The 25931-nt window shown below is 43.4% G+C and overlaps 2 protein-coding genes across 5 annotated transcripts; both read right to left on the bottom strand.

Annotated features, from left to right (window-relative positions):
- Positions 1 to 648: 648 nt before the first annotated feature.
- On the bottom strand, positions 649 to 2309 carry LOC124257025 (putative per-hexamer repeat protein 5). Its single transcript, XM_046690990.1, has 3 exons — positions 2295 to 2309; positions 1462 to 1616; positions 649 to 1372 (listed from the first exon to the last, which is right to left on the bottom strand). Exons 1-3 carry the CDS (start codon positions 2307 to 2309, stop codon positions 649 to 651), a joined length of 894 nt encoding a protein of 297 aa, XP_046546946.1.
- On the bottom strand, positions 1665 to 24486 carry LOC124257027 (regucalcin-like). Of its 4 annotated transcripts, none has more exons than XM_046690994.1 (6): positions 24273 to 24486; positions 15752 to 15918; positions 8286 to 8465; positions 6600 to 6800; positions 4847 to 4996; positions 1665 to 2771 (listed from the first exon to the last, which is right to left on the bottom strand). In XM_046690994.1, the coding sequence occupies exons 2-6, from the start codon at positions 15909 to 15911 to the stop codon at positions 2560 to 2562; spliced, it is 903 nt and encodes a 300-aa protein (XP_046546950.1). In that variant the 5' UTR covers positions 15912 to 15918; positions 24273 to 24486; the 3' UTR covers positions 1665 to 2559. The 4 variants fall into 4 exon arrangements, with proteins under 4 accessions (XP_046546950.1, XP_046546949.1, XP_046546948.1 ...); XM_046690993.1 differs by having other exon boundaries at positions 24287 to 24486; XM_046690992.1 differs by lacking the exon at positions 24273 to 24486 and adding an exon at positions 18040 to 18197.
- Between the last annotated feature and the right edge of the window lie 1445 nt (positions 24487 to 25931).

The raw sequence follows: 25931 nt of genomic DNA, 5'->3' as shown, positions 1-25931 counted from the left end.
ATTTCACAACCTTTGATGTACCGTACAATCAAGCTTGCAAGATTTCAAAGAACGCCAGGATCCTGCTCAGGATTTCTTTGATCAAAGTTACACCATTCGAGGCCTCAGTAAAGCTTTCAAAACGATTTAAGGTACATAAGTGGAGGAATCTTCACCATTTGACGCATCGGTGACAAAACTGATGTCCGATGCAATTCCTAAAGTTGACTTGTACCATACGTTCCCGGTATTGTTCAGGTGAAGTGTGACTAGCCTTTGCATGTGTTTGTGATGGGTGACACCGGTGGAGTGAACACCCGGTGTCATAACTATTGTAATAGTGATTCACTTACATGTCCTAAATTGTACAATCGACTCTTTGATGTGGAACACGTTTTGTCGCTTCAAATGTTCCCCAGAAAGCTTCTATCAGCCTTCATCCCCAGATTAACTTTGCAGCCTCATCCACACCCCACATCCACATCCGTCCCTCTTCCTCTATACCTGTCCACACCCAGCCCACTCCCCGTCTCCCTGTCCACACCCTGCCTGCTCCCCGTGTACCTGTCCACACCCTGCCCACTCCCCGTGTACCTGTCCGCACCCAGCCCACTCCCCATATACCGGTCCACACCCTGCCCACTCCCCGTGTACCTGTCCACGCCCTGTCTACCTGTCCATACCCAGCCCACTCCCCGTGTACCTGTCCACATCCTGCCCAATCCCCGTGTACCTGTCCACGCCCCGCCCACTCCCCGTGTACCTGTCCACGTCCTGCCCACTCCCTGTGTACCTGTCCACGTCCTGCCCACTCCCCGTGTACCTGTCCACATCCTGCCCACTCCCCGTGTACCTGTCCACGTCCTGCCCACTCCCCGTGTACCTGTCCACGTCCTGCCCACTCCCCGTGTACCTGTCCACGTCCTGCCCACTCCCCGTGTACCTGTCCACACCCAGCCCACACCCCATATACCGGTCCACACCCAGCCCACACCCCATATACCGGTCCACACCCTGCCCACTCCCCGTGTACCTGTCCATGTCCTGCCCGCTCCCCGTGTACCTGTCCACATCCTGCCCATTCCCCGTGTACCTGTCCACACCCAGCCCCGTACCCGTATACCTGTCCACGCCCAACCCACTCCCCATATACCTGTCCACACCCAGCCCACTCCCCGTGTACCTGTCCACACCCAGCCCATTCCCCGTATACCTGTCCACACCCAGCCCACACCCCGTATACCTGTCCACATCCTGCCCGCTCCCTGTGTACCTGTCCACACTCGGCCCACTCCCCGTATACCTGTCCACACCCTGCCCGCTCCCCGTGTACCTGTCCACACCCAACCCACTCCCCGTGTACCCGTCCACATCCTGCCCGCTCCCCGTATACCTGTCCACACCCTGTCTACCTGTCCATACCCTGCCCGCTCCCCGTGTACCTGTCCATACCTAGCCCGCTCCCCGTGTACCTGTCCATACCTAGCCCACTCCCCGTATACCTGTCCATACCCCGCCTGCTCCCCGTCTACCTGTCCATACCCTGCCCGCTCCCCGTATACCTGTCCACACCCAGCCCGCTCCCCGTGTACCTGTCCACATCCTGCCCGCTCCCCGTGTACCTGCCCAAGCCATGCCTTCAGAGAGAGGTGCAAGTCGATGCAAAGTAATACAGAACGAATACACCCATATCATGGAAGATTATAGTTTATATAACAAGTCTATATTTACAAGCTGTACATGAACCAGTCGGAACTCACCAATGTGACAACCTGGGATGAACTATGCTTGTAATATACGAGAGATACACACAGCAGACAGCAAGCACGATACACGATCAACAATACAGGAACTGGTAATAAGAAGCATTTAGTAACCTAGTATTGTTAACATAAAGTTCTTTGCTCTGAATACCGAAATATGTTATTACTTGCATGGTAATGCACGTTTGACCTTAAACAAGCTAAAACACCATGAGTTCGACTTTTCAATAATTACTTATTGTCGTGGTTTTCGGAATTGTAGTTTTCCGAAATGTCCAAGCAAGAAACAAAATAATCCTATGCCAGAGGTTGTTTGTGAAATACCAAAGGATATTAGACCACTCTATTTCGTTTAGACAGTTGACATTGATATTACACAGTTAACATTGATATTACACTGATTCCATTACAGGCTGAAACCTTATCATTTTTACTAAGAATTTCTCCTTTTTTGACAAAATCAACCGATATTCCATTGTGGTTTCGGATCCCTGACACAGGGAGACACTACATTGTCTGATTTAGTCTGGCAGCTATTATCTTTTCCTTTACCGTGAAGGATGACATAGAAGCAGGTGCGATGGGGTCTGGAGGTAATCAATAACTTTGATTATGCATTCAGGTTTCTTATAGGTTGACATATGTTAAAATGTTCCAAGTTGAATCGATCGAATTTGAGACATGATCGAAACAATAGGATATTGACCCACATATCTAATAACAAATTAACGTTGTTTCGTCAGTGTTAACTCTGCAGTGTTGACCCACTAAAACATATGGTGACTAAATACTGGGCGGGAGAAGATGTTGTTGTTCTTCAGCCCTGGTAGACATATGCCGGGATGCCTCGAACGCCAAGGCCGGTAACTCTGAACAGTGATCCGGCCTGTGAGTTGACGGTATGGAGCTCACTGTCTGGAATTTCCTTCCTGAGGCTGGTGACGTACAACTCGTCCAGGTTCCTCCCTCCCCACGCCGCCGACGTGATCTGAGTAGCGTCAGGCAGATCTACCTGCTGCAGCGCCGCCCCTGGTAATGACATTATAGAACTGTATTCAGGCGAAAGAATAACGAATTATGACCAAGCGTTTTTGTTTGAGGTGTTTTCTTTACAGGCATATATCGAAAGAAGTCACGTTTCACACGGAAAGGCAGGGCCAACAAGCACAAGGTATCGGTTATAGGTGGGTACCGTACATTTATAATCCTATCATATTTGTAAGAAGCTGCATCTCTTTTCTAACTTTTAATCTGTTTTTTAAATTTCTCGGACGGAAATTATTCAACAGCTAAATATACTAGACAAAAATAGTTAGGTATATGTGTAAATTTTGAAATTATGCATAATGATTTATACTCAATCAAAAATGAAACTTCACATTCTTTCTTCAGGGCTCTATAACAGAACAAGAGATGGTAAGATAGTTAAATTGTTATTATTTCATTGCTGAGATCTGTGTGATGTACTCGATACACTGACAGTGCCATAATCAGTTCCATTAGGCTACACCGCCGTTCCAAAACATGGGTATACAGAATGGCAAGTCACAAGAAGAAAAATGCGAAATTTCTCAGTTCAATATCGTGTATGGCCGCCCCGCGCATTTACCACTGCCAAACACCGTCTCCTCATCGACTGCCTGATGCTTGTGAACACGTGGTTGGGGATTCTGCGCCATTGCTCTTGCAAGGCAGCGCCAAGTTCCTGCAAATTCTGAGGTTGGTTCCTAAGACCACTTCTCCCAAGTGCATCCCAAACGTGCTCTATTGGATTACGGTCAGGGGACCTCGATGACCAGTCCATGACGTTGATTCCAGCGTTTTGAAGGAAATTTCGTGTCAACATCGCGGTATGCGGCCGAGCATTATCATGCTGGAACTGTAGACCTGGGCCATGAGCCGCCATGAAAGGAATGAGTTCAGGGGTGAGCACCTGGTCGCGGTAAGCGCAGCTGCGAGCTTTCCACGGATGACCAGAAATCGGGAACGGTTGTTCCCACAGAAAGCACCCCACACCATGCAACTTCCGCCCCCGAATCTGTCGACTTCCTGTACACAACATTGGGCATACCGTTCACGACGTCGTCTCCAGACTCTATGCCTGCCGTCCGCGAATCTGAGGGTAAACCTGGATTCATCGCTAAAGACGACTCGATTCCAGTCTCTCTGGGTCCATCGGAGGTGACGTTGGGCCCACAGCAGACGTTGACGTTGATGAAACGGCGTCAATATTGGCCCACGATATGGACGTCGAGAATGGAGATTGGCAGCCCGCAACCGATTTCGAATGGTCTGTGAGGACAGTCGACCTCTAAGCATCTCAGCCCTGGTTCGTGTAGCCGGCAGAAATCTGTCACGTAGGTGACGTAGGACGATTTGACTGTCTTCTGCTCGTGACGTCACACGTGGACGACCCGACCTTGGGCGATCAGAAGTGGTGCCAGTTTGTTGTAGACGACCTCGCAAGTCATACACAGTACGACGGATGCATCCCATTGCTCTTGCGACGTCAATAACTGATCTTCCCGCTTGCAACATGCCAACGGCACGTTCACGTTGCACATTTGACAATCGTGGCATTTCAAGTACCGTTAGAACTGTGGTTTACTAGTGTTTTTTCAATTCTTGAGGATAATGCAAACACGTGCATATGAAGAAAACTTCGATGCGAAGACCACGTGATCGACTGCACGTGCAAAACCTGATTTGGCTTGGCACTAACGTCATTTGCACGACGAATGGATGGGTTTGAGTGGGTTTTGCTAACGTTTTTCTAGTGTCGAAAGATAGGGATCCCATTTCGGATACATAGATGTATCATCAGAGAAAAATTATTCATTATTTTTCAAATTACATTTTGTGAAGTTTATTTTTTGACTCAGTATATTTATTCATTGACACACTGGTAAAATATCAATCATAAAAATACCAATATCCCTAACTTATTTTGTCCAGTATACTTTGCACATAGGCATGGACATACGACTGTGCAGCTTAGCGTCTTCAAAAGTATTCCAAGGACAACGTTTGAATCCTGTGTGCATCGAGTTAAACAGATAAAAACAACACAGCTGTAGTGATGACAACCAAACCAAGTCTCGAACCTGTTCTCGGATCAAATTTGGCCATGCAGCCACCACCTAAACAGGCCACCCATATGTTGCCGTCAATGTCTATCGTCATCCCGTCAGGGCTGGGAACCTTCCCTTGGAATTCCGGGACTTTGTCAAAGTCTACAGCTACTCTTTTATTGGCTGAAAAGAAACATAAACATGTTTTATTTACGTGTATGGGACGTTTTGACGGATAAATCATCTACACGACAGGAACTAGGCCGGACGTTTGGGTCAAGACACACGGTTGTGAAGATAACGGGAGATCATCACAGTCAGCATATAACTCTAACCACGCAGTCTCTGCGTACAGTCAATGGCTTGGCTGGTTTGGTTTCTTTGCTTGGTTGTTTAACGCTTCATTCAACAATATTCCAGCTTTATGGCGGCGGTCTCTAAATAATTAATTCTGGACCAGACAATCCACCCATTACCAGCATGAGCATCGATCTACGCAATGGGGATACGATGGCATGTGTCAACCAAGTCAGTGAATCTGACCACCCGATCCCGTTGACTAAAAAGATAGAGATCTATCTATTGAGACTGATTGCCTGAACAATTTTAGTCAATCCATCAAATGCAAGGTATTTGTTTTGAATGTTGTCTCAACAATGTGGTTTTCACAGAAAACACATGGTGCACATGGTTTCTCTTAAACAAACACTCTGTAGTAATAAAAGAAAGTATAGACAAAGGGGTGGTTAACACATTCTGACTCAAAGGCTTCATCAGAATTGATAGATTTGTTTGATCTTGAGATTTACTGGTTTCATTTTACACACTATAAAAAGACTTTTCTCCCAATGCTTTGCACATCTGAACATTCAGTTATGGGTGATTCAATCGCTGAGACGTTCACGCGGAAGCTGTATGAGAAGTATGAGGAGCTAGAGAAGGTGTTCATCCACAAACAATAGTACTATGACTACATTGCAAGTTCTCGAGGAACCAGTTCGATTTGTGCCCAGAGAAACTCTTAACTTTATCAGAAGTCAACACTGAAACTTCAGTATCCTTTCGTACTACTGTTGGAGCCGAGTTTTTATCAGGTGGCCAGGGTTTTGTAAAGTGTGCTGGTAGCAAAAGATGTGGAACCAAGAAATGCACATGCTTTAAGAACAATCTTCTGTGCAACAGCCGGTGTCATTCAAGTCTCACTTGTCAAAACAATTAATGCAAAGCTCTATGCTGAAACTGGATGAATAAAGTGTTTCATTTTTTAACTTAAACGATTTAGTCACTTGGTCCAATGACTGAGAATTTTAGTCTTTTGACCAAATGACTGATTGTTTTAGTCATTTGACCAAATGACTGGTTTGACAGATTGACTGTTACATATATACGGTGTGGTGTTACACACTTTGTTACATATTACATGCAGATGTTCGACTCCACCGACCGTCGTGTGTATCAGCACTTAAATATACGATATCCTATAGATAGAAATCCATACGTGGTTGTAGCACTCTCAGCACATCTCAAGTGCAAACAGGGAGCTGTCAGTATTTATCTATCAGTTATCTGTTGCCATTCTTAGTTTTCAAATGAAGCATTTAGCCATAGGTGCCGTGTCAATTCACAATTGTCAATCACGTGTCAATTCAATTGGGTATGGGACCCAACAAAGAGATAAATGCTAGAATCAGTTGATTAGTAGGAAATCATTTAATGTTCTGAAACAACACGCTGCAAAACCATCTGGTGTAATTAATGAAATTGTGTCTATAAGTTTATAACTCACTGATATCTCCAGTGTTTATGTCATAGTTGAAAGCGTACACTTTACGTGGCGCCGTGTCGGCGAAGTACATGGTGGTGTTGTCTGGGGACCACGCCAGCCCATTAGAGATGCTAGTTCGCTCTACTTTCTTGGTCACTGAACCATCCGTGTCCAGACAGTACAAGTTGCCCTGGAAATCCTCCAGTGTCTTGCTCATTGTACCTGACACAACAATCACATTGTACCTGGCACAACAATCACATTGCACCTGACACAACAATAACATTGTACCTGACACAACAATCACATTGTACCTGTCACAACAATCACATTGTACCTGTCACAGCAATCACATTGTATCTGACACAGCAATCACATTGTATCTGACACAACAATCACATTTTACCTGACACATCAATCACATTGCACCTGACACAACAATCACATTCCACCTGACACAACAATCACATTGCACCTGACACAACAATCACATTGTACCTGACACAACAATCACATTGTACCTGACACAACAATCACATTGTACCTGACACAACAATCACATTGCACCTGACACAACAATCACATTGTACCTGTCACAGCAATCTCATTGTACCTGACACAGCAATCACATTGTATCTGACACAACAATCACATTGTACCTGACACACCAATCACATTGCACCTGACACAACAATCGCATTGTACCTAACACAACAATCACATTGTACCTGACACAACAATCACAATGAAGCTGACACAACAATCGCATTGTACCTGACGCAACAGTCACAATGTACCTGACACAACAATCACATTGCACCTGACACAACAATCACATTGCACCTGACACAATAATCACATTGTACCTGACACAACAATCACATTGCACCTGACGCAGCAATCACATTGTACCTGACACAACAATCACATTGTACCTGATACAACAATCACATTGCACCTGACACAACAATCACATTGTACCTGACACAACAATCACATTGTACCTGACACAACAATCACATTGCACCTGACGCAGCAATCACATTGTACCTGACACAGCAATCACATTGTACCTGATACAACAATCACATTGCACCTGACGCAGCAATCACATTAACGACGTAATAATATTGTAGTTGAGATAATAATCACATTGTGACGATTTGCTGGGTCGTTTAAATGTAAAGCACTGTTACAACTTATATCAACTCTTATACCAGTTGTGGGCGGACTGCGACGATTGTTTCCGGTCACAGATTGTTTCTGAACAAGATTCAGTTAGGTTGATCCGAAAGACATCATTCCCACATAAGTCGCCAAGATTAATACATTTCTGGATCAACGAATTTTCGTTTTAACAAGAGATGGTTGGATGAAAAACGTGAATCTATGGGATGGGTCAGTGCATTATTTTTTACGCTGCAGAGAGCGACATTCAAGTGGTATCACTATGTCTTGTAAATACTAGAGTCAGGCAAACAGGCGTTCGTCCTTCCTAGTCACATCATGATGTTACCATTCGATTCACATTATGTTGACTTTTGTGTTAGGATATTAGTTAGGTTGAGGGACGTATATGCTACCCAGATCAGCTGTTGAAAGTACTTGGCCGAGTTACGACCTTCAAATGCCAGGATTTGCTTATCATCCCATACATTGCCATGGAAACTATCAATTTACATTTTGAAGGTAACTGTGGTTACTAACCTGCCCACAGACGTCCTCTTGGGTCACATTTCCCATCATTCATCCTGTTGTTGGTCCCGGGTTCCACTTCCGCCAACTTGGTGACGGTCTTGGTGTTCCAGTCGAGAGTTGAGAAGGTTCGATCCAGTCCGATCACAAATCCCCCTTTACTGCGGGGGACGATGAACCCTACACACCCATCTGTGACGTAGAATCAACTGAGTGAAGACACATTTCATCATCAGGCAAGATGTTGTACAATGACAGGTTGCATGTATAATTATGAAGTTATATGTGTTATATTAAAACTGTGTAAATAAGTTTAATTGGTAATGAACTATAGAAGGCTGTACCTGTAAATAATGAAGTTGTAAGTGTAATTCATAAAGGTGCGTGTGGGATGTGGGAGTTTTTTGATTTAGTATACATGAATTTGCTTGTGAAATATATGAAGATGCATGTGCAAAATATGAGGTTACAAGTTTAAATATGAAGATGTGGGTGAAAAATGGACAGTTACATGAGAAGTTTGTAACATTTAAAGTTACAGGTGTAACATGAGGAACTGCGAGTGTAATATATGGACTTACTTGTGTAAGTATAAAATTGCGTGTGTAATATATAAAGTTGCAGGTGAAACATATGAAGTTGCAGGTGTAATATATAAAGTTGCAGGTGCAATATATAAAGTTGCAGGTGTATATATAAAGTTGCAGGTGTAATTTATAAAGTTGCAGGTGTAATTTATATAGTTGCAGGTTTAATATATGAAGTTGTAGGTGTAATATAAAAAGTTGCAAGTGTAATATATATGTTGCAGGTGTAATGTATGACGCTGCAGGTGTAAATGTAAGTTGCAGGTGTAATATATGACGTTGCAGGTGTAAGTGTGGCGACTTACAGAACGTGCAAAGGAATTCAGTTTAAAACCAGTAAATAACACAAATATGTTGCACCAGTATGAAAGTAACAAGATATACAATCCATATGAATAGCTGCAAAGTAATCGCAATGTCAGCGAACAAAAGGTGGCGGTACAAGTAACACCTGCTGTGGTAATAGTAGTGAACATAGTGGACTAAACACTGGAACTGCCACCTGTAGCAGACACAGAGCCTTTATTAACAAAATATAAGTCCTTTACTCTCACAAAGAGCCTTGGCGACTGTGTTATAAAAGCTAGTTTTTCATTAACCATTTCGCACGGAGGTTGTGACCTACCATTCACAAGAGCGACGTATTTACGCTCAGATACGAAACACGTTGAAACCAACCAGACAAAAACTTGGGAACACCACCTATCAAACAAAGTTTCGTTCAGCCCAGCAAACTCAGCAAAGGTTGAGTGAGTGAATGAGTATGGTTTTACGCCGCAATATTCCAGCAACATCACGGCGGGGGACACCGGAATTGGGCTTCATGCATTGTACCTAAGTGAGGAATCGAACCCGTGTCTTCAGCGTGACGAGCGAACGCTTTGACCACTAGGCTACCGCGCCGCCGTAGAACAATCCCAGATAGTGGAGCAGATAAGTGCAGAAATAGTTCACTTAATCATGCAAGCATGAAATTTGGGACAAATGTTCATTGGAGTCCAGTCTTTCAAAACAGGACATTAGCCACGCAAAAATCCAAGATGGCTACCATTTCCAAGATGGCCGCCGTCTACACTAAAAATTACTAATAATTACTTTGTAAGTTGTAACTACTTCAAGTAAAACAACTTATTTTAATTTTATGACAAAATGAAGTTGTTTTATTACAATACCAAAACAATACATAAATCAAAGGGCAGTTTTAGCACCAAAAACACCAGTCGAAATTGTACCTGAACTAACAACTGCACCCAGAATAACAGAGATTCTACACTTCACATTTGCAACTGCACAAGGTTGTGTATGTGAGACCAAACCAGTAGCATTTGCACCTGCCACAACAGCCAGACTTGCAGCCACACTTAGTGAGCTGTTCACAACTCTTTGCAATGGAGAAGTTTCTGTCCAGAAGGTTTTCCAATCTTCGCCAATCTTCTCCCATCCCCAGTCAGCTGGAATCTCTGCTTCTGGCTGGCGCAGAATTCCCTCAGCCCACACACAACCTGCCTGATATGCTGCACGTTTAGCGTGTTGAATAAGAGCTGCTCTGGTTGGAGGGATGGCTTCATATGGTCTCTGCTTTCTGGTAAATAAGTCGGGTCTAGCCTCATCCACACCAACAACAGTGCTAGACCTGTCATACATGAGGACCACAAACTTCTCTAGGGTCTCAATGTCATCATCCTCAATGGTTGGTGGATGCTGGCTCAATCTGGCAAATAATGGTGTTGCCTCTGGGAAAATGTCCAATGTTTGCCAAGTCTTTTCCCCTTTATTGCTTAAAGCTGACACCACATCACAACCCGTAAAATTATGGAAGAACAACATGCCTTTGGCCTTCTCTTGACCAACAGAGTTGTGCAGGTTGTGAATGCCAATTCATCGAAGGCTCTGACCTTGGCCAAATAAGAGCCACAGCTGCTGCAGACCCATGCTTTGCTGTGTTGGGAACATACTCAGGCCAATCACAAGGACCTCTGTGTCATTGGCTTTGATTATGATGGATTTGCTCACTTGGGTTGCAGCATATCTGGCATGAACAAAGATGCGACTGTCTGCCTCCTCTTGAGAACATTCGTCCAGTTCAGTCAGACTCACTTTCTGTGTGACAAGTGCTTTGTGTCCCTTGGTCACAATAACCAAGTTTGTGCAGACATCTAGACAATCCTGTCTGCCAGAAAGTGAAACACCTCCGACTTGTTGTCATTGTGCCTTGTGTCTGCTTCCAGACTTAATGGACTGTACATATCAAAGACAACATGTGTTGTCTTGTATGCACTGGCATATGCACTAATAGTTGACAGAAAGTCAAGGGCTGCATAGTCTGCAAATGTCTTGGACCTTTCGGTGGCAGTGCATGGATCAAAGCTGAACCATCAATGATGATGTCATCTGCCTCTGGCTCTTGGTCTGGAGGCGTGATGTGTTTCTCAAGTATGGAGGTCAGTTGGGACTTTTGACAGCTATATATCTTTCCACCATCACCTAGAGATGCAGGGAATGATTGATTTTCGTGCTGAACGAACTCCTGCAGGTTGCACTCCCTGATCTGACAGGCGATGAACAGCTTGGAAAACAGCTGACAGTCTTCTGGCAGTTGTTTCTGTTTTGATGGTTCTGTAAAAGGCCTATCTTGACAGAAGAAGTCAAGTCTTTCCTTTCTGATGTTCTCATAGAATGATGTTGGGTTATCTTCCAATCTTTTCCCAAAGTTTTGGTATTGTGTGCTACCTTTCTGCAAGTGAGTGTGAACAAGCTCCGCAGAGCTGGGATGAGCTACATCTTTGGTGTCTATTGAAAACAAATCTACTTCCTCGAAAAGGTTTCCAAGTTGCAGGACCTGAGAGAGTTTCTGGACCCTTTCTAGGAATGTCTTCTGGGCATGTGATGTCTGCTCATGGTGAAAACAGTGCTCGCTGGCCTCTTTTGTTTGTGCCTCCATTTCATAGAGGAACACCAGATGACTCACCTCAGGGCCAGAGACCATCCAGCTCCTCAGGGCTGATGGATTTTCAGTAAGGCCAATGGCTCCACCGTCAGCCTTAATGGCAGCATTGGCCTGTTCATGGGCCTGATCAGGAGCAAGCGCTGAGAAGTCATGCTTGGTCTTGTGCACAACAAAGTTGCCCATCTTGAATTCCTGCACCAGTGCAGGGTGCTTACTTTCCAAAATCAGGATGTCCCTCAGATGAATAGGCAACAATCGGGCATAATTGGTGTTGTTATTGGCAAACAGGTATGGTATCAACTCCCTCAATGCCTGACAGTCTATGCTGAAGTTGGCTTCACGGAATGATCTGATCAGCACGAAGACTGTAAGTTCCATTGACAATACCAAATGCCAGAATTGAAATTGCTGACTTTGTTGGCTTTTGTTCTGACACCATTCCTCAAAGCCCAATACGTCTTCATTGATCTCTGCTTGTTCTGTGCAATAACTGTTGTAGGCACATTGTAGCAACTTTTAATAGCTGCAGGCAGTGACCTGGTGCATTTGTCGTGTCTTAGTGACACTTGAAGCTGCCAGAAATAAATCTACAGTGCCAGAAGAAGCCACACCTGTTTCTACTAAGGCGCCAGTACAACCACTGACAAGGTATTGGCCATTGCCACTGCACCAGTTTTGCCAAGGCTGTAATGACAGGTACAGGTGTCACACACCTTCTGCATTACGTGCTTCACTGCAGCTACAGAGTGAGCCTCGTCTCTGGGAAGTGGCAGCAAAGGAGTGATACTCACTTGAGAAAAGGGAGGGTGCACACTTCATTTTCACCAGAGTTTCATTGGTCATTTAATAAACTTTCAGGACAAAATGGGGGGTGGGGGGTGGTCGCACCCCCACTCTGGGATCCGCCTATGCTCATAGTCCAGGGCCATTTGTGGTCTAAGCAGGTCTGTGGTTGGCATTGGCACTGTACCATTTGGCGGTGTTGGGTTCTTTGACTTCAATGAAGCAGGAAGGATATTTGTAAAGGTAGTAGCAGTGGTTGCAAAAGTGTTGGGGTCAATGTTGTCCATGACCGCAGTGGTGAACAAACCCTTTCTAAGAACAGGTGGACAGACCACACACTCCTGCACATACGTGCTAACTGTGGCATCTCCAAGTTGGACTGATATCTCCAGCACCCTGTCATACGAAATGCTCATGCCATGATCATGACGTATTTCTACGAGGCTTCTCTTCCTGGTTTTGGCAAAGATTACCATACCCATGTACACTGGAAAGGGAGTTTCCCTTTAGTTTCCCTTAGAATGTCGATGGGTAGTTCCTTGTTCTTTCCGGGTAAGTCCATGAACAACTCATGTAAAAGCCACCACGATGAACTGGTGATTGAATGGGATTATAAACCATGATAAATGCATCAGTAACATCCCTATTCTCGATGGTGAAGCAATTGGCCAATGGATGGCAGCCATCATGAAAAAAGAGGCAGCCATCTTGGATTTTTGCGTGGCTAACGCCCTTTTATGAAAGAGTGGTCCTTTGAGAATGTATTTGCCAAATTTTATGCTTGCGTGAATACGTGAACTATTTTGGGTCATTTTTGCATTTATCTGCTCCATTAAGAGCAGACCTAAACATTTGGCTGAAAGGTCCATAGCTGCGATACAGATTGCAGTACCGATACAAGCAGGAATGTAACATGATGTAGATGATGATTTGGAGATTTTATGTGCGCTTTCCGACATATTACGTATTTCGGACACGTGCCCACCAGACATTTAGTGCTTGATCGAAAGACGGTTGGTTTGCAACGCCGCACTCAGCAATATTCCAGCTCTGCGGTGGCGGTCTGTAAATAATCGAGTCTGGACCAAACAATCCAGCGATCAACAGCATAGGCATCGTTCTACACAGCTGAGATACGCTGACATGTCAACCAAGTCAGAGAGCCTGACCACCCGATCCCCTAAATCCCCCAAGCATGGGCTACTGAAGAACAATTCTAACCCAGATCTTAACGGGTTTTGATCGCAAGAGGAGTAATTTGACCGAAAGATATACTACTGGAATAAAGTAACTGTACATTATTTGATGGTGTGTTTTGATGCGAAGAGATAGTAACATGATTTGTGGTGTTTTCCTTAATCACTGTTTATCTCTTGACAGGACCGTATCGATATCAGTATGATTTGATACTACAGTCTGTAGGCATCGTGACACGCTGTTGAATATGTCTACAGTCAGTCCACAAATTCAGTATCGTGTGTGTCCACCATTGACGTTGATGCAGGTTTACAACAACGACGCACAGGCGCCACTAAGCGATTGAAGAAAGCTTTGGGAGTGTGGTTCCATGTTTGAACCTACGCTTGTCCCAAATTCAGCTTTCGTCAATGGCTGATTCTAGGCTTGACATTAACGTCGCACCATTTCATCCCAAGCGTGCTCGATAGGGGACAGGTCCGTAGAAACAGCTGGTTAGGGGAGTACCGGAATGTTCTGCTGTCTCAGGAAATCTGTCACAACACGGGCGACATGTGGACGGGCATTATCTTGCTGAAGCGTGAAGTTACGTCTCTGTCCTTGACTGAATGGCTTGACTGAGGCCTAATAATCTCATCCCTGTATAGCAGACCTGTCAGATTGCCATTGACAATGACAAGTTGTGTCCGACCATGAGATATGATGCTCGCCCATACCATAAGGCTCTCGCCACCAAATTTCCGACGTCAGTATACCGTTCACCTCGCCGTCTGTACACCCTTGCACTGCCACCTAAGCTGTCCAGATGAAATCAAGACTCGTCAGTAAACAAAATATCATCTCAATCCTGTCTCCTGTACCGTAGATGCTATCTGCACCAGACAAGACGTGCCTGTCGGTAACGTTCGAGCAAAAGTGGACGCGTTGCAGACCGTCGGGGCCGGTTGTTGTGCTCCCTCAGTCGGTTCCGTACAGTCCTGGAACTGGTTGGACGTAAGCTAGGAATGGTCCGAGCACTCAAACTGGCAGTCTGGATTCGATTCTGTGGCTGTGGTTGTCTTGCAGACGTGACGGCACGCCTGCACGACTGGTCCGAGACAAAACTCTCACGTTCCCATTATGTTGAAAACGTGTCCATAGAGATGAGTTCATGTTTCGATGGACACCAAAATGGCCACTTCATTTTGGGCCATTCCTGTCTCCAGCATACCCACGGCGCAGAGACGCTGATTTTCTGTAAGCTGTGGCATGACGTACGCGCAGTTTAGGTTGAAATTTTCCACAACATTCTGAGGTTAGAGAATAGTTAACCGTTCTCCAGTTTTTAATATCAGGTGTGTGAACTTCAGGTACAAAAAAAAAACATGCAAAGAGTGAGTAAGTTCATTGTGCACAAAGTGCACGTGCCACGCGCGATACGTGGCAAAGTGCTTTGCTTCATGTTTACTCAGGGTCATTTTATAACTTGTATTTCATGCAATTTATGTTAGAAACAATTACGTTTTCCTTTAGAATATAATACTATCCGAAGGGGCGTTGGGGTTGCATAACTATTCTTTTTATGAATTTTGAATTTGGAAATTTATCATAATGGGTAGTGGGAGCTGAATTAGGGGTTTGGGTGATACATGTATTTGTTTTTGTTTTGTTGGCTTTGGGTTTTGGGGGTTTATGGGGTTTTGGTTTTTTCGTTCTGTCGGGTTATGCATTTTGTGGTTTTATTTACTTTGTATAATCATTGGTATTTGTTGGTTATGTGGGATTATATGCGACCTTGAAACCCGGTTTCGATTAGTAATATACCTAAGGCGTTGTGTTTGGGTGTTATTTAGTGGGCTTTGGAGTGTATGTCTCGTTAGGTGGTCAAAGTGTTCAGACACTGAGCTGGATCATGTCGTTGGTGCGGATGGCGGGGTTGTGTGAGGGCTCTTGTTTTTATGAAGTCAGGAGTGGGAGACACTTACTGAGCTGGATCATGTCGTTGGTGCGGGTTGCGGGATTGTATCTGAAGATCTTGCCGATGTCAAGGTCGACAAACAACAACGTCTGTGTGGAGTCCTCCCAGTGGGGCCCTTCTCCACACTTGGTCGCCACATTCTTCAAGACTGTCTCCACTTTGTACATCGCTGGTCTAACATTAACCGAAATTTTGGTAGGTAAATATTATTGGGTGAAACAAGCCATATAGGAAGCATTTCAGACGTTTCATAGATAGAGAATTCTACACGATATGTATTCAAGATACATGTAGAATACTTAAGGTTTTGTATTCAAGAACCGAAACCTGTTTAAGAAAGAGGTCGCGGAGTAATTGACTTATTAACAAAAAGCCTGTACACTCCAGTGTATGCGCAAAAGCATGCAGGTCTTACATTCCGTAGAAACATACATAAAGACTGACGCATTAACAAGACATATTGTAATGAGAGGATCACTGTTGTTTGAGGTTTGAGCCATGTGAAAGAGCTTGAAACTTCAGCTATCAATATTTACAAATTGTTAAATCTGCTACCTTGCTACTATGTTGAACCTGTCTGTTGTGTTAGCTGTTGGGCAAACTCAACGTTTTGACGTTTTGACCTGGAGGTTCAGCGACTGTTGTAGAAGTTACTGTCAATAGTTCCGACATAGGTAGGAGCAGAGAACAGCGAGATTACAAACTCGGAACGACAAGTATGGGACTTAATGTGTGGCTGTCGACATCAGCTTCTATGTTGTGATCACGTCAGAGCGCGACGACATGCTACCATGAAGGGTAAGGTTACCATTCATCAACTAGTCAGCTGACGACGTTGAACGGCTGTGTGGCTGTAATAGTTAGTTACAATCTGTATGTTTTGTCTTCAGAAATTTTGCATGGTGCCAGAATCATGGGTTTTTTTCGGCCCAGCGGTATGTAAGGACCAGGGCTTGTGCCATTTTCATCGTTTGAAGGGGATCTAAGTTTTTCTTTTCCAACCGGGCTGCGCTTAAACGACCCATAGGAGCGGACTTTGAGTTGATTGCTAAATAGTGAGAGAGTGAGTATGATTTTACGCCACTTTTAGCAATATTCAGCAATATCACGACAGGGACACTTGACATATTGTACCCAAACGCTTTAACCACTAGCCTACCCCACCGCCCAACAATTGATAAATAGAATGTTGTATCTTTATAGTTATAATCTTTCGGAAGGAACCTGGAATATAACTTGTGCAAGGACATTGGACAACCAGGCTAGTTTGTGGCCTATGCAAGGGGGAACAACGTCATTTGGGGGGTAAGACTTCCGCATTGGCATTTTGAGAAGTTGGAAATGTCTTTCAGTATGTTAAGATACAATTAAAGAAACATGTTAAAACTCATTGTGATCCGATGATGAATATATATTCAGGTGATATGAATTGACTAGAATGAAATTTAAGGGGGGATACGGGTGGAATTCTTTCCAAAGAGTGTTATAAATGAAAAAGTAGTTCCGGGATCAGCGTGACATTGTGGGGTGGCCAAGATTAACAAATCAAAGTCCTCGAATCGGTGTATGTCACCACCTGTTGGTTCAAAGCGTGGGTTGTAAGATTACGTCACTGACAGAGACGTGCATGTCCGCGACTACTCGTGCGGTGTCTATAGAAGTAGCATAACTGAGTTTAACCACACTCGAACACGGAATACTGAATGTTACCTCTTTCATACCAAGCACTGTGCAGGGTAACAGCAAGTACCACGTTCTAAAGAAATATAATTGTATCAGACCTTCTTGTAGTATTGTAAACGATCACAAATAGAGGGTACTTTTACACTCTAAAATGATGTATCTGATATCCTTGTCCCAACAACCACCCTAATCCCAGAACCTGCGGATATTCAAAACGAATTCAAAGCTTCGGCCAAGCTCGGGTTGTGACGTCGTAGTTGAAAAACGAGCCCGATTTTGTTCTGTTAACACAGAGACAGAAATGGTGACATAAATCTCGGCCTCCGTGACGGTCTTAATGTAGACAAATATAATAAAATAGTTTTCGCGGACAGAACTACATACATGTAATGAATTCAGACTTGTGGTTGAACAGTACTCCTGTTAAGTCAGGGGAACAGTTTCAATGGTTTTGCATGTCTCGGCTATTAAATTAACACAAGCAAAGCTATGCTGCTGGCAAGCAAACAATCGCCATTATGTGAATCCGGGATCCGAACCAATGGACATAGGATTCTGGCACGACTAAATCAAAACCCACTTTGCAATATCAGTACTCATTTCAAAACTTACGGTATGGTCGGTTGTCCGTTATATTCAGCAGTATATACTAGTATAACGTCAGGCCAAGGTGTCTTACTGGAAAAGGCGACGGTTCACTGACGGGTGTCAATAGCAAGCTATATCCTGGCTACTGGTGAACCGATCATGCTCTGTGCTATACATCTGATGACGCAGGAAGCACACACACCCAGCGAGGACACTAGCACCAATCACATACAGAGACCTATACATATGTAAATGAGGTAGCCACACATCACTTGATGTATTCACAAACATGTGGCAACAGGACCAAGGCTGCCATATAATATACAACTCACACAAAATTGGGGGGCAAGAGCGATCGTTATAACCTGCCAGGACCAGTAAACCAGAGTGTGTTCAGTATTACCCGTTATATCCTGCAAGGATCAGTGAACTAGTGTGTGTTGAGTATTACCGTTATATCCTGCAAGGATCAGTGAAACAGTGTGTGTTGAGTATTACCGTTATATCCTGCCAGGACCAATACAATAAACTAGTGTGTGTTGAGTATTACCGTTATGTCCTGCAAGGATCAGTGAACTAGTGTGTGTTGAGTATTACCGTTATTTCCTGCCAGGACCAATACAATAAACTAGTGTGTGTTGAGTATTACCGTTATGTCCTGCAAGGATCAGTGAAACAGTGTGTGTTGAGTATTACCGTTATATCCTGCAAGGATCAGTGAACTAGTGTGTGTTGAGTATTACCGTTATATCCTGCAAGGATCAGTGAAACAGTGTGTGTTGAGTATTACCGTTATATCCTGCCAGGACCAATACAATAAACTAGTGTGTGTTGAGTATTACCGTTATGTCCTGCAAGGATCAGTGAACTAGTGTGTGTTGAGTATTACCGTTATTTCCTGCCAGGACCAATACAATAAACTAGTGTGTGTTGAGTATTACCGTTATGTCCTGCAAGGATCAGTGAAACAGTGTGTGTTGAGTATTACCGTTATATCCTGCAAGGATCAGTGAACTGGTGTGTGTTGAGTATTACAGTTATATCCGGCCAGGACCAATACAAAAAACTAGTGTGTGTTGAGTATTACCGTTATATCTTGCAAGGATCAGTAAACTAGTGTGTGTTGAGTATTACCGTTATATCCTGCAAGGATCAGTAAACTAGAGTGTGTTGAGTATTACCGTTATATCTTGCAAGGATCAGTAAACTAGTGTGTGTTGAGTATTACCGTTATATCCTGCAAGGATCAGTAAACTAGTGTGTGTTGAGTATTACCGTTATATCTTGCAAGGATCAGTAAACTAGTGTGTGTTGAGTATTACCGTTATATCCTGCAAGGATCAGTAAACTAGTGTGTGTTGAGTATTACCGTTATATCTTGCAAGGATCAGTAAACTAGAGTGTGTTGAGTATTATCGTTATATCCTGTCAGGATCAGTAAACTAGAGTGTGTTGAGTATTACCGTTATATCCTGCCAGAGCTAGCAAACTAGTCAGTGTGGAGCAGTATTACAGTTATATCAACCGGGGGCTAGCAAACAATCCAGAGATACCGGGGACCGCTTCTAACCTGGGATCGCCATGCAGCTTAGTGCAGAAGCACTTAATTATACCTTATCGTGGGGTCAACCTCCATGCTATGATTATACTCCGTAACGCTCAATGATAAAACCCTTCAATAGCGACATCACAAAAAAAGTGACAATACAGTATAACATTGTGCAGCAACAGTCTCCGAACTATATATATATCTATAGTTATAAATCTGTTATAACGCCTTTTGGTCGAACAATATTATACCAATATCACTGACTGATATCACGCAATGGTCAGCACACTTTGACCGTGACACTTGCAGTAAGAGTGAAACGTGACTGAACGTATCCTTGACTTATCGAAGTGTCATCTACGTCATCGCTATGACCTACAGACGTGTATTGCCGAATCAGCAATCATTGCGATATCCCAAGTGTACACACAATATATTTCATGTCTCAAGACGGTACAATGTTTATTCAGTATTGTGTCAGGAACTCTATATGTAGGTCATGGCTGCACGTCGTGGCTACGTATGGTGGCTGATTTGGGCCATCCCCATCTCGCCTTAAAATTCGGAGGCGAGTAAGCGAGAAAGCGATATCACGAGACGAGAAAGCGATAACACGAGGCGAGAAAGCGATATCACCAGACGAGAAAGCGATAACACGAGACGAGAAAGCGATATCACCAGACGATAAAGCGATAACACGAGGCGATAACACGAGGCGAGAAAGCAATATCAACAGACGAGAAAGCGATAACACGAGACGAGAAAGCGATAACACGAGACGAGAAAGCGATAATGCGAGACGAGAAAGCGATAGCACGAGACGCCCTAATCAGCCACCATAGCTACGTCCGGGTCGCGTTACCTATTTGGACGGACGGTCGACTTGAAATCGTGAACACCCAGTATCGTCACTATTTGATAGTGATTTTACAAACAATTCCTAATGATTTAGTCTGAAAAGTACAACGGACTTTCATAGAGATTTCTTGTGATTATAGAAATGGTTTCACACTTACATTCAGCGCGCGAACACTTGCTCATATAGTGAACTCCCGCCTGATTTACCCACCTGAGCTCAAAGTATTGTTCATATTGAGATCTATGCACTGCGATTCAGAGTGAATGAAGACTAGGGTGCAGTCGAGCAGCACAGTTGTATAAATGTTGTTTGATCAAAGTTCCAACATTCAAGAATATTTAATGGCAGATATTTCGAGGAAAGGCCTCCATGATTTGGCCTGTTGCATTTGTCTTTGTGACAGATGGCACAAACAGATTAATGGTCATGATGCAGTAGGAGTGAGTGAGTTTAGTTTTACGCCGCACTCTGCAATATTCCAGCTATATGGCGGCGGTCTGTAAACAATCGAGTCTGGACCAGACAATCCAGTGATCAACAGCATGAGCATCGATCTGAGCAATTGGGAACCGATGACATGTGTCCACCAAGTCAGCGAGCCTGACCACCCGATCCCGTTAGTCGCCTCTTACGACAAGCATGGGTTACTGAAGATCAATATTCTAACCCGGACCTTCACGGGTCTGATGCGGTAGGCTCATCTCTTTAGGCAGAGATGTCTTATGAATGTGGCAATGGTTTTTTATGTTTTAAATCACGGTGACTGACAGATTACATAGCCGGATAGATTCTCCTACAAACACTGATAAAGGCTCCCCAAGTAGACATACATCAATACCCGTGAACAAATGGCAGGGTAAGTTGAACTATCCCACTTAAAAATACAAGAACATGAGCTTCTTTACTTTTTCTCAAGCAATTGCCTTTGCTACTCTTCAGGCTGTTGTGTTATCATCTGAGTGCGAACATTAATGTATGTATTCCGTGGTGGGAGTGAACTGTGCTTGACACAACCAGAAAACATGGGCAACATACACTATGACTGAACTGCTGTCTACGTCGTGACGCACTGAACAAACATAGTCTACGTCGGGTCACACTGCACCAAAGTAGCCTCAGTGACAACAAACTAACCTAACGTTCTCTTCCTCACGAGGGCGGTGGGATAGCCCAGTGGTAAAGGCGTTCGCTCGTCACGCTGAAGACCCGGGTTCGATTCCCCACATGAGCACAATATGTGAAGCCCATTTCTGGTGTCCCCCGCCGTGATATTGCTGGTATATTGCTAAAAGCGGCGTAAAATCAAATTCACTCACTCACTCTTCGTCACGACGCACTGACCAAACAGACCTCGTCACAACACACTGCACTAGTCTCCGTGACGACACACTAATCTAACGTAGCCTTCGTCACGACACAGTGAACGTACGTACCTTTCGTCACGTCATACTACACTGAAGTAATCTGCGTGACAACACACTAAACTAACGTTCTCTTCGTCACGACACACTGCACTAGTCTCCGTGACAACACACTAACCTATAACCTAACGTTCTCTTCGTTACGACATACTACACTGATGTAGTCTCCGTGACAATACACTAACCTAACGTTCTCTACTTTACGACACACTGCACTGATTTAGTCTCCGTGACAACACACTAACCTAACATTCTCTCCGTTACGACACACTACACTGATGTAGTCTCCGTGACAACACACTAACCTAACGTTCTCTTCGTTACGACATACTACACTGACGTAGTCTCCGTGACAACACACTAACCTAACGTTCTCTTCGTGACAACACACTAACCTAACGTTCTCCTCGTTAAAACACACTGCACTGATGTAGTCTCCGTGACAACACACTAACCTAACGTTCTCTTCGTTAAAACACACTGCACTGATGTAGTCTCCGTGACAACACACTAACCTAACGTTCCCTTCGTTACGACACACTGCACTGATGTAGTCTCCGTGACAACACACTAACCTAACGTTCTCTTTGGTACGACATATTACACTGATGTAGTCTCCGTGACAACACACTAACCTAACGTTCTCTTCGTTAAAACACACTACACTGATGTAGTCTCCGTGTCAACACACTAACCTAACGTTATCTTCGTTACGACACACTGCACTGATTTAGTCTCCGTGACAACACACTAACCTAACGTTCTCTTCGTTACGACACAGTGCACTGATGTAGTCTCCGTGACAACACACTAACCTAACGTTCTCTTCGTTAAAACACACTGCACTGATGTAGTCTCCGTGACAACACACTAACCTAACGTTCTATTCGTTACGACACACTGCACTGATGTAGTCTCCGTGACAACACACTAACCTAACGTTCTCTTCGTTATGACACACTGCACTGATAGTCTCCGTGACAACACACTAACCTAACGTTCTCTTCGTTACGACACACTGCAGTGACAACACACTAACTTAACGTTCTCTTTGGTACGACACACTGCACTAGTCTCCGTGACGACACACTAACCTAACGGTCTTTTCGTTACGACACACTGCACTGATAGTCTCCGTGACAACACACTAACCTAACGGTCTCTTCGTTACCACACACTGCACTGATGTAGTCTCCGAGACGGTACTAGAGGTTGTAGATTGTGACGAACATGACGCAAACTTAGATTTGTCTGGGATGAATCGAAGGTAAACATATTTACTACATCATTGACGTTGAATATCAATGATAATTCTTTATTAACTAAACTTGAAAAATCCCACGAAGAGGGGATTGCATATTAAGTAAACTGTCTTCTTGATTCAGCTTCATGTATGAAAAGACAAATGAAACACTTTAATCTTGAACCTAGTAAACCTGAATAAAAATTTTAGACAAGCGTGGACAGAAAGCAGGAAAGCTTAGGCGATGTCGCAGTGAATATAATCGTAAAGGTTGCTATAGACGTAGAGACATTTATAAAGCTTCTTACAGAAAGTCCAAATGTGATATTCGATAGTCAAGACTTGATCGACTAAATAACTCTCTAAACAGCCCGAAACTATCTGTATACCTTTTAGATTAGGCCTCAATGATTAAGTAACCGTGGAGGATATTTTTTTATGAAAAGACCCAACGATTATGTCCATTCTCTAACATTATTGAAGATGAATTCTATCTTATGTCTATTTGTCCTGTATATGAAAATATAGGAAACAAGTATCTACCACAATTGACACAATTGCCTTTATTTCATATCAATTTTAAATTATTGTCTTCCTTACTTTCCTGAGAAGAACCTTCAAAACAATACAAAGCAGCCCTATTTATTTACAAACCCTTTTTTTAAAGAAAAGAATTGGTTAGTTATAAGTTGATTATATATGCCGTTGTTAATTCGTATATCTCTTGTATATTGACCTATGGCCCTTCATGTCATAAACAATTGAACTGAATTGACACACTAACCAAATGTACCTTTCTTCAGGACACTGAACGTACGTACCCTTCTTCACGACACACTGAACGTACGTACCCTTCTTCACGACACACTGAACGTACGTACCCTTCTTCACGACACACTGAACGTACGTACCCTTCTTCACGACAAACTGAACGTACGCACCCTTCTTCACGACACACTGAACGTACGTAGTTTTTTGTCACGACGCCCACTGAACATGTTACTTTGAGGTTCAGCTGATGGAATCTTTGTCGCGCTTCACTGAACGCTACGCGAGTGTACACGAGTATAGACATGAACACCCAGCTCATATAGCCATCCTTGCAGGACGTGGATTCGATCAGTCATATAACAAAACATACTGTGTCTATAAACAAGCACGCCCAATCGAATGTTTCAGACTTACCAATAATGTCGTACCTTGAAGCTGTAGAGTCTGGTGCACGTCTCAGCGATGTGGGTCAGAAAGATTGTCTTTGTATCCTATATTCTAGTCAATATTGTTGTAGGTTGTCACGGTGTAACTTGTGCGTGCCAGGGAATGAATACACGACCACCTAGACATGATAGTGGAGGTCATTACCCATTGTTAGGAAACGGGTGCGACGATTCTTTTTTTGGAAAACCTTTGCCCCGGCGTAAACCATCAACAAGACTGTATGAGAAAGTGAGATGGCTTCAACTATCAACTTTCTCTCCACATGCAGCAATATTCCAGCAGCGCGACTTTAGTCGTGCAGGTTTGATGCTTAGGCAACACGATACTGTAGGCAACACGATACTGTGGGTGGTTAGGGAATACAGGCAGTGAAACTTTCTGTTGTGTTACCCATATTGGCTAAAACACAACAACGGCTATCGACAGAAGAGAGAGAAAAGACCATGATACAGATGGGAGCTTCACGTGGCTAGGTGGCCACACTTTCTGGCCGAATCGCTACTAAAATGACCAGGTTGATGACTCGATACATGGACACTGACTTAAAACACTCACTATATATTATGTCTATATGTATGGTTACATCGAAGATTGATTTCTCCACCATGTTTGGGATAACCTTATTAGTGGGGCGGTTAAGGCCAGGATTTTGTCAAAATTGTGCACTTTGGGTTAAAAGCACCAAACTTAGCACACTGATACATTGAACAATTCTAAACATTTCTGGATATGGATCCACCTCAGTAGTGCCCCCTGGTGGCCGAAAATCCAAGATGGACGCCAGTTAGACTGAAATCTCTAACTATGTCAGTCTATGCTCAACATATCATAATTATCTTGTCATATTCAGTATTTTATCAAGGATTGTTCTTCATAGTGCTGCATATAATTTACATCTAGTATGTAGCGCCCCCTGGTGATGACAAAGTTCCAAGATGGCCGCCAAATTTAGATTTCTTAAGAAAGTTTCAAATTTTTTTACACAATGTCAGTATTATTTGTTCAGAATTTAAACAATTCCTTGTTATGTGTTATTGAATGTTCTAGCTATTAATACCAAAATGATTTTCCTTGTACATTTAAAGTATTACTTTTTGTTATTTATAAAATAATTAACACATGATTAACATGAGAATACAGTATTGATCTACCATATTATGTTCCACAATGCTTATTGTTTTATAACTATGAATTTTAAGTTTGGTGCTTTTAACCCAAAGTGCACAATTTTTGCCTTAACCGACCCACTGCAGATGAATTGCACGAGGATCATGCATCATATTGCTGAAAAGCATGTGCAAATATCGTGCATGTGAACAGCTGCGTTTTGGTGTAAAGTTTCGTAAAGAATTCGGCAATTTCCACTGATTTGTATCCTTTATTAAACACATGGCAATAATCTTTTCAACGTTACGAATGTATTTTACAATACATCAGTTCATGTGCAAACAGTACCTTTAAACAGTATGGAATATTTTGCAAAATTTAGTTTAGAACAGTTGCCTGAAGTAAGTGTATGTATGTATGTATGTATGTATGTATGTATGTATGTATGTATGTATGTATGTATGTATGTATGTATGTATGTATGTATGTATGTATGTATGTATGTATGTATGTATGTAT

This window comes from Haliotis rubra, unplaced genomic scaffold (assembly GCF_003918875.1).
Source record: "Haliotis rubra isolate DU_JTF1 unplaced genomic scaffold, ASM391887v1 Scf648, whole genome shotgun sequence".
Taxonomy (NCBI): Eukaryota; Metazoa; Mollusca; class Gastropoda; order Lepetellida; family Haliotidae; genus Haliotis; species Haliotis rubra.
Note: the sequence above shows the minus strand (reverse complement) of the source record. Positions and strands in the feature narration are given on the sequence as shown.

Coding starts and splice junctions, on each gene's coding strand:
- LOC124257025 (XM_046690990.1), bottom strand. Junction 1,373..1,461: donor GTATACGGGGAGTGGGCTAG/GTATGGACAGGT, acceptor GGGTGTGGACAG/GTATACGGGGAGCGGGCAGG.
- LOC124257027 (XM_046690994.1), bottom strand. CDS start 15,911: ATGTACAAAGTGGAGACAGTCTTGAAGAATGTGGCGACCAAGTGTGGA. Junction 8,466..15,751: donor CAACGACATGATCCAGCTCA/GTAAGTGTCTCC, acceptor TCTACGTCACAG/ATGGGTGTGTAGGGTTCATC. Junction 4,997..6,599: donor CATAAACACTGGAGATATCA/GTGAGTTATAAA, acceptor GTTTCTTTTCAG/CCAATAAAAGAGTAGCTGTA.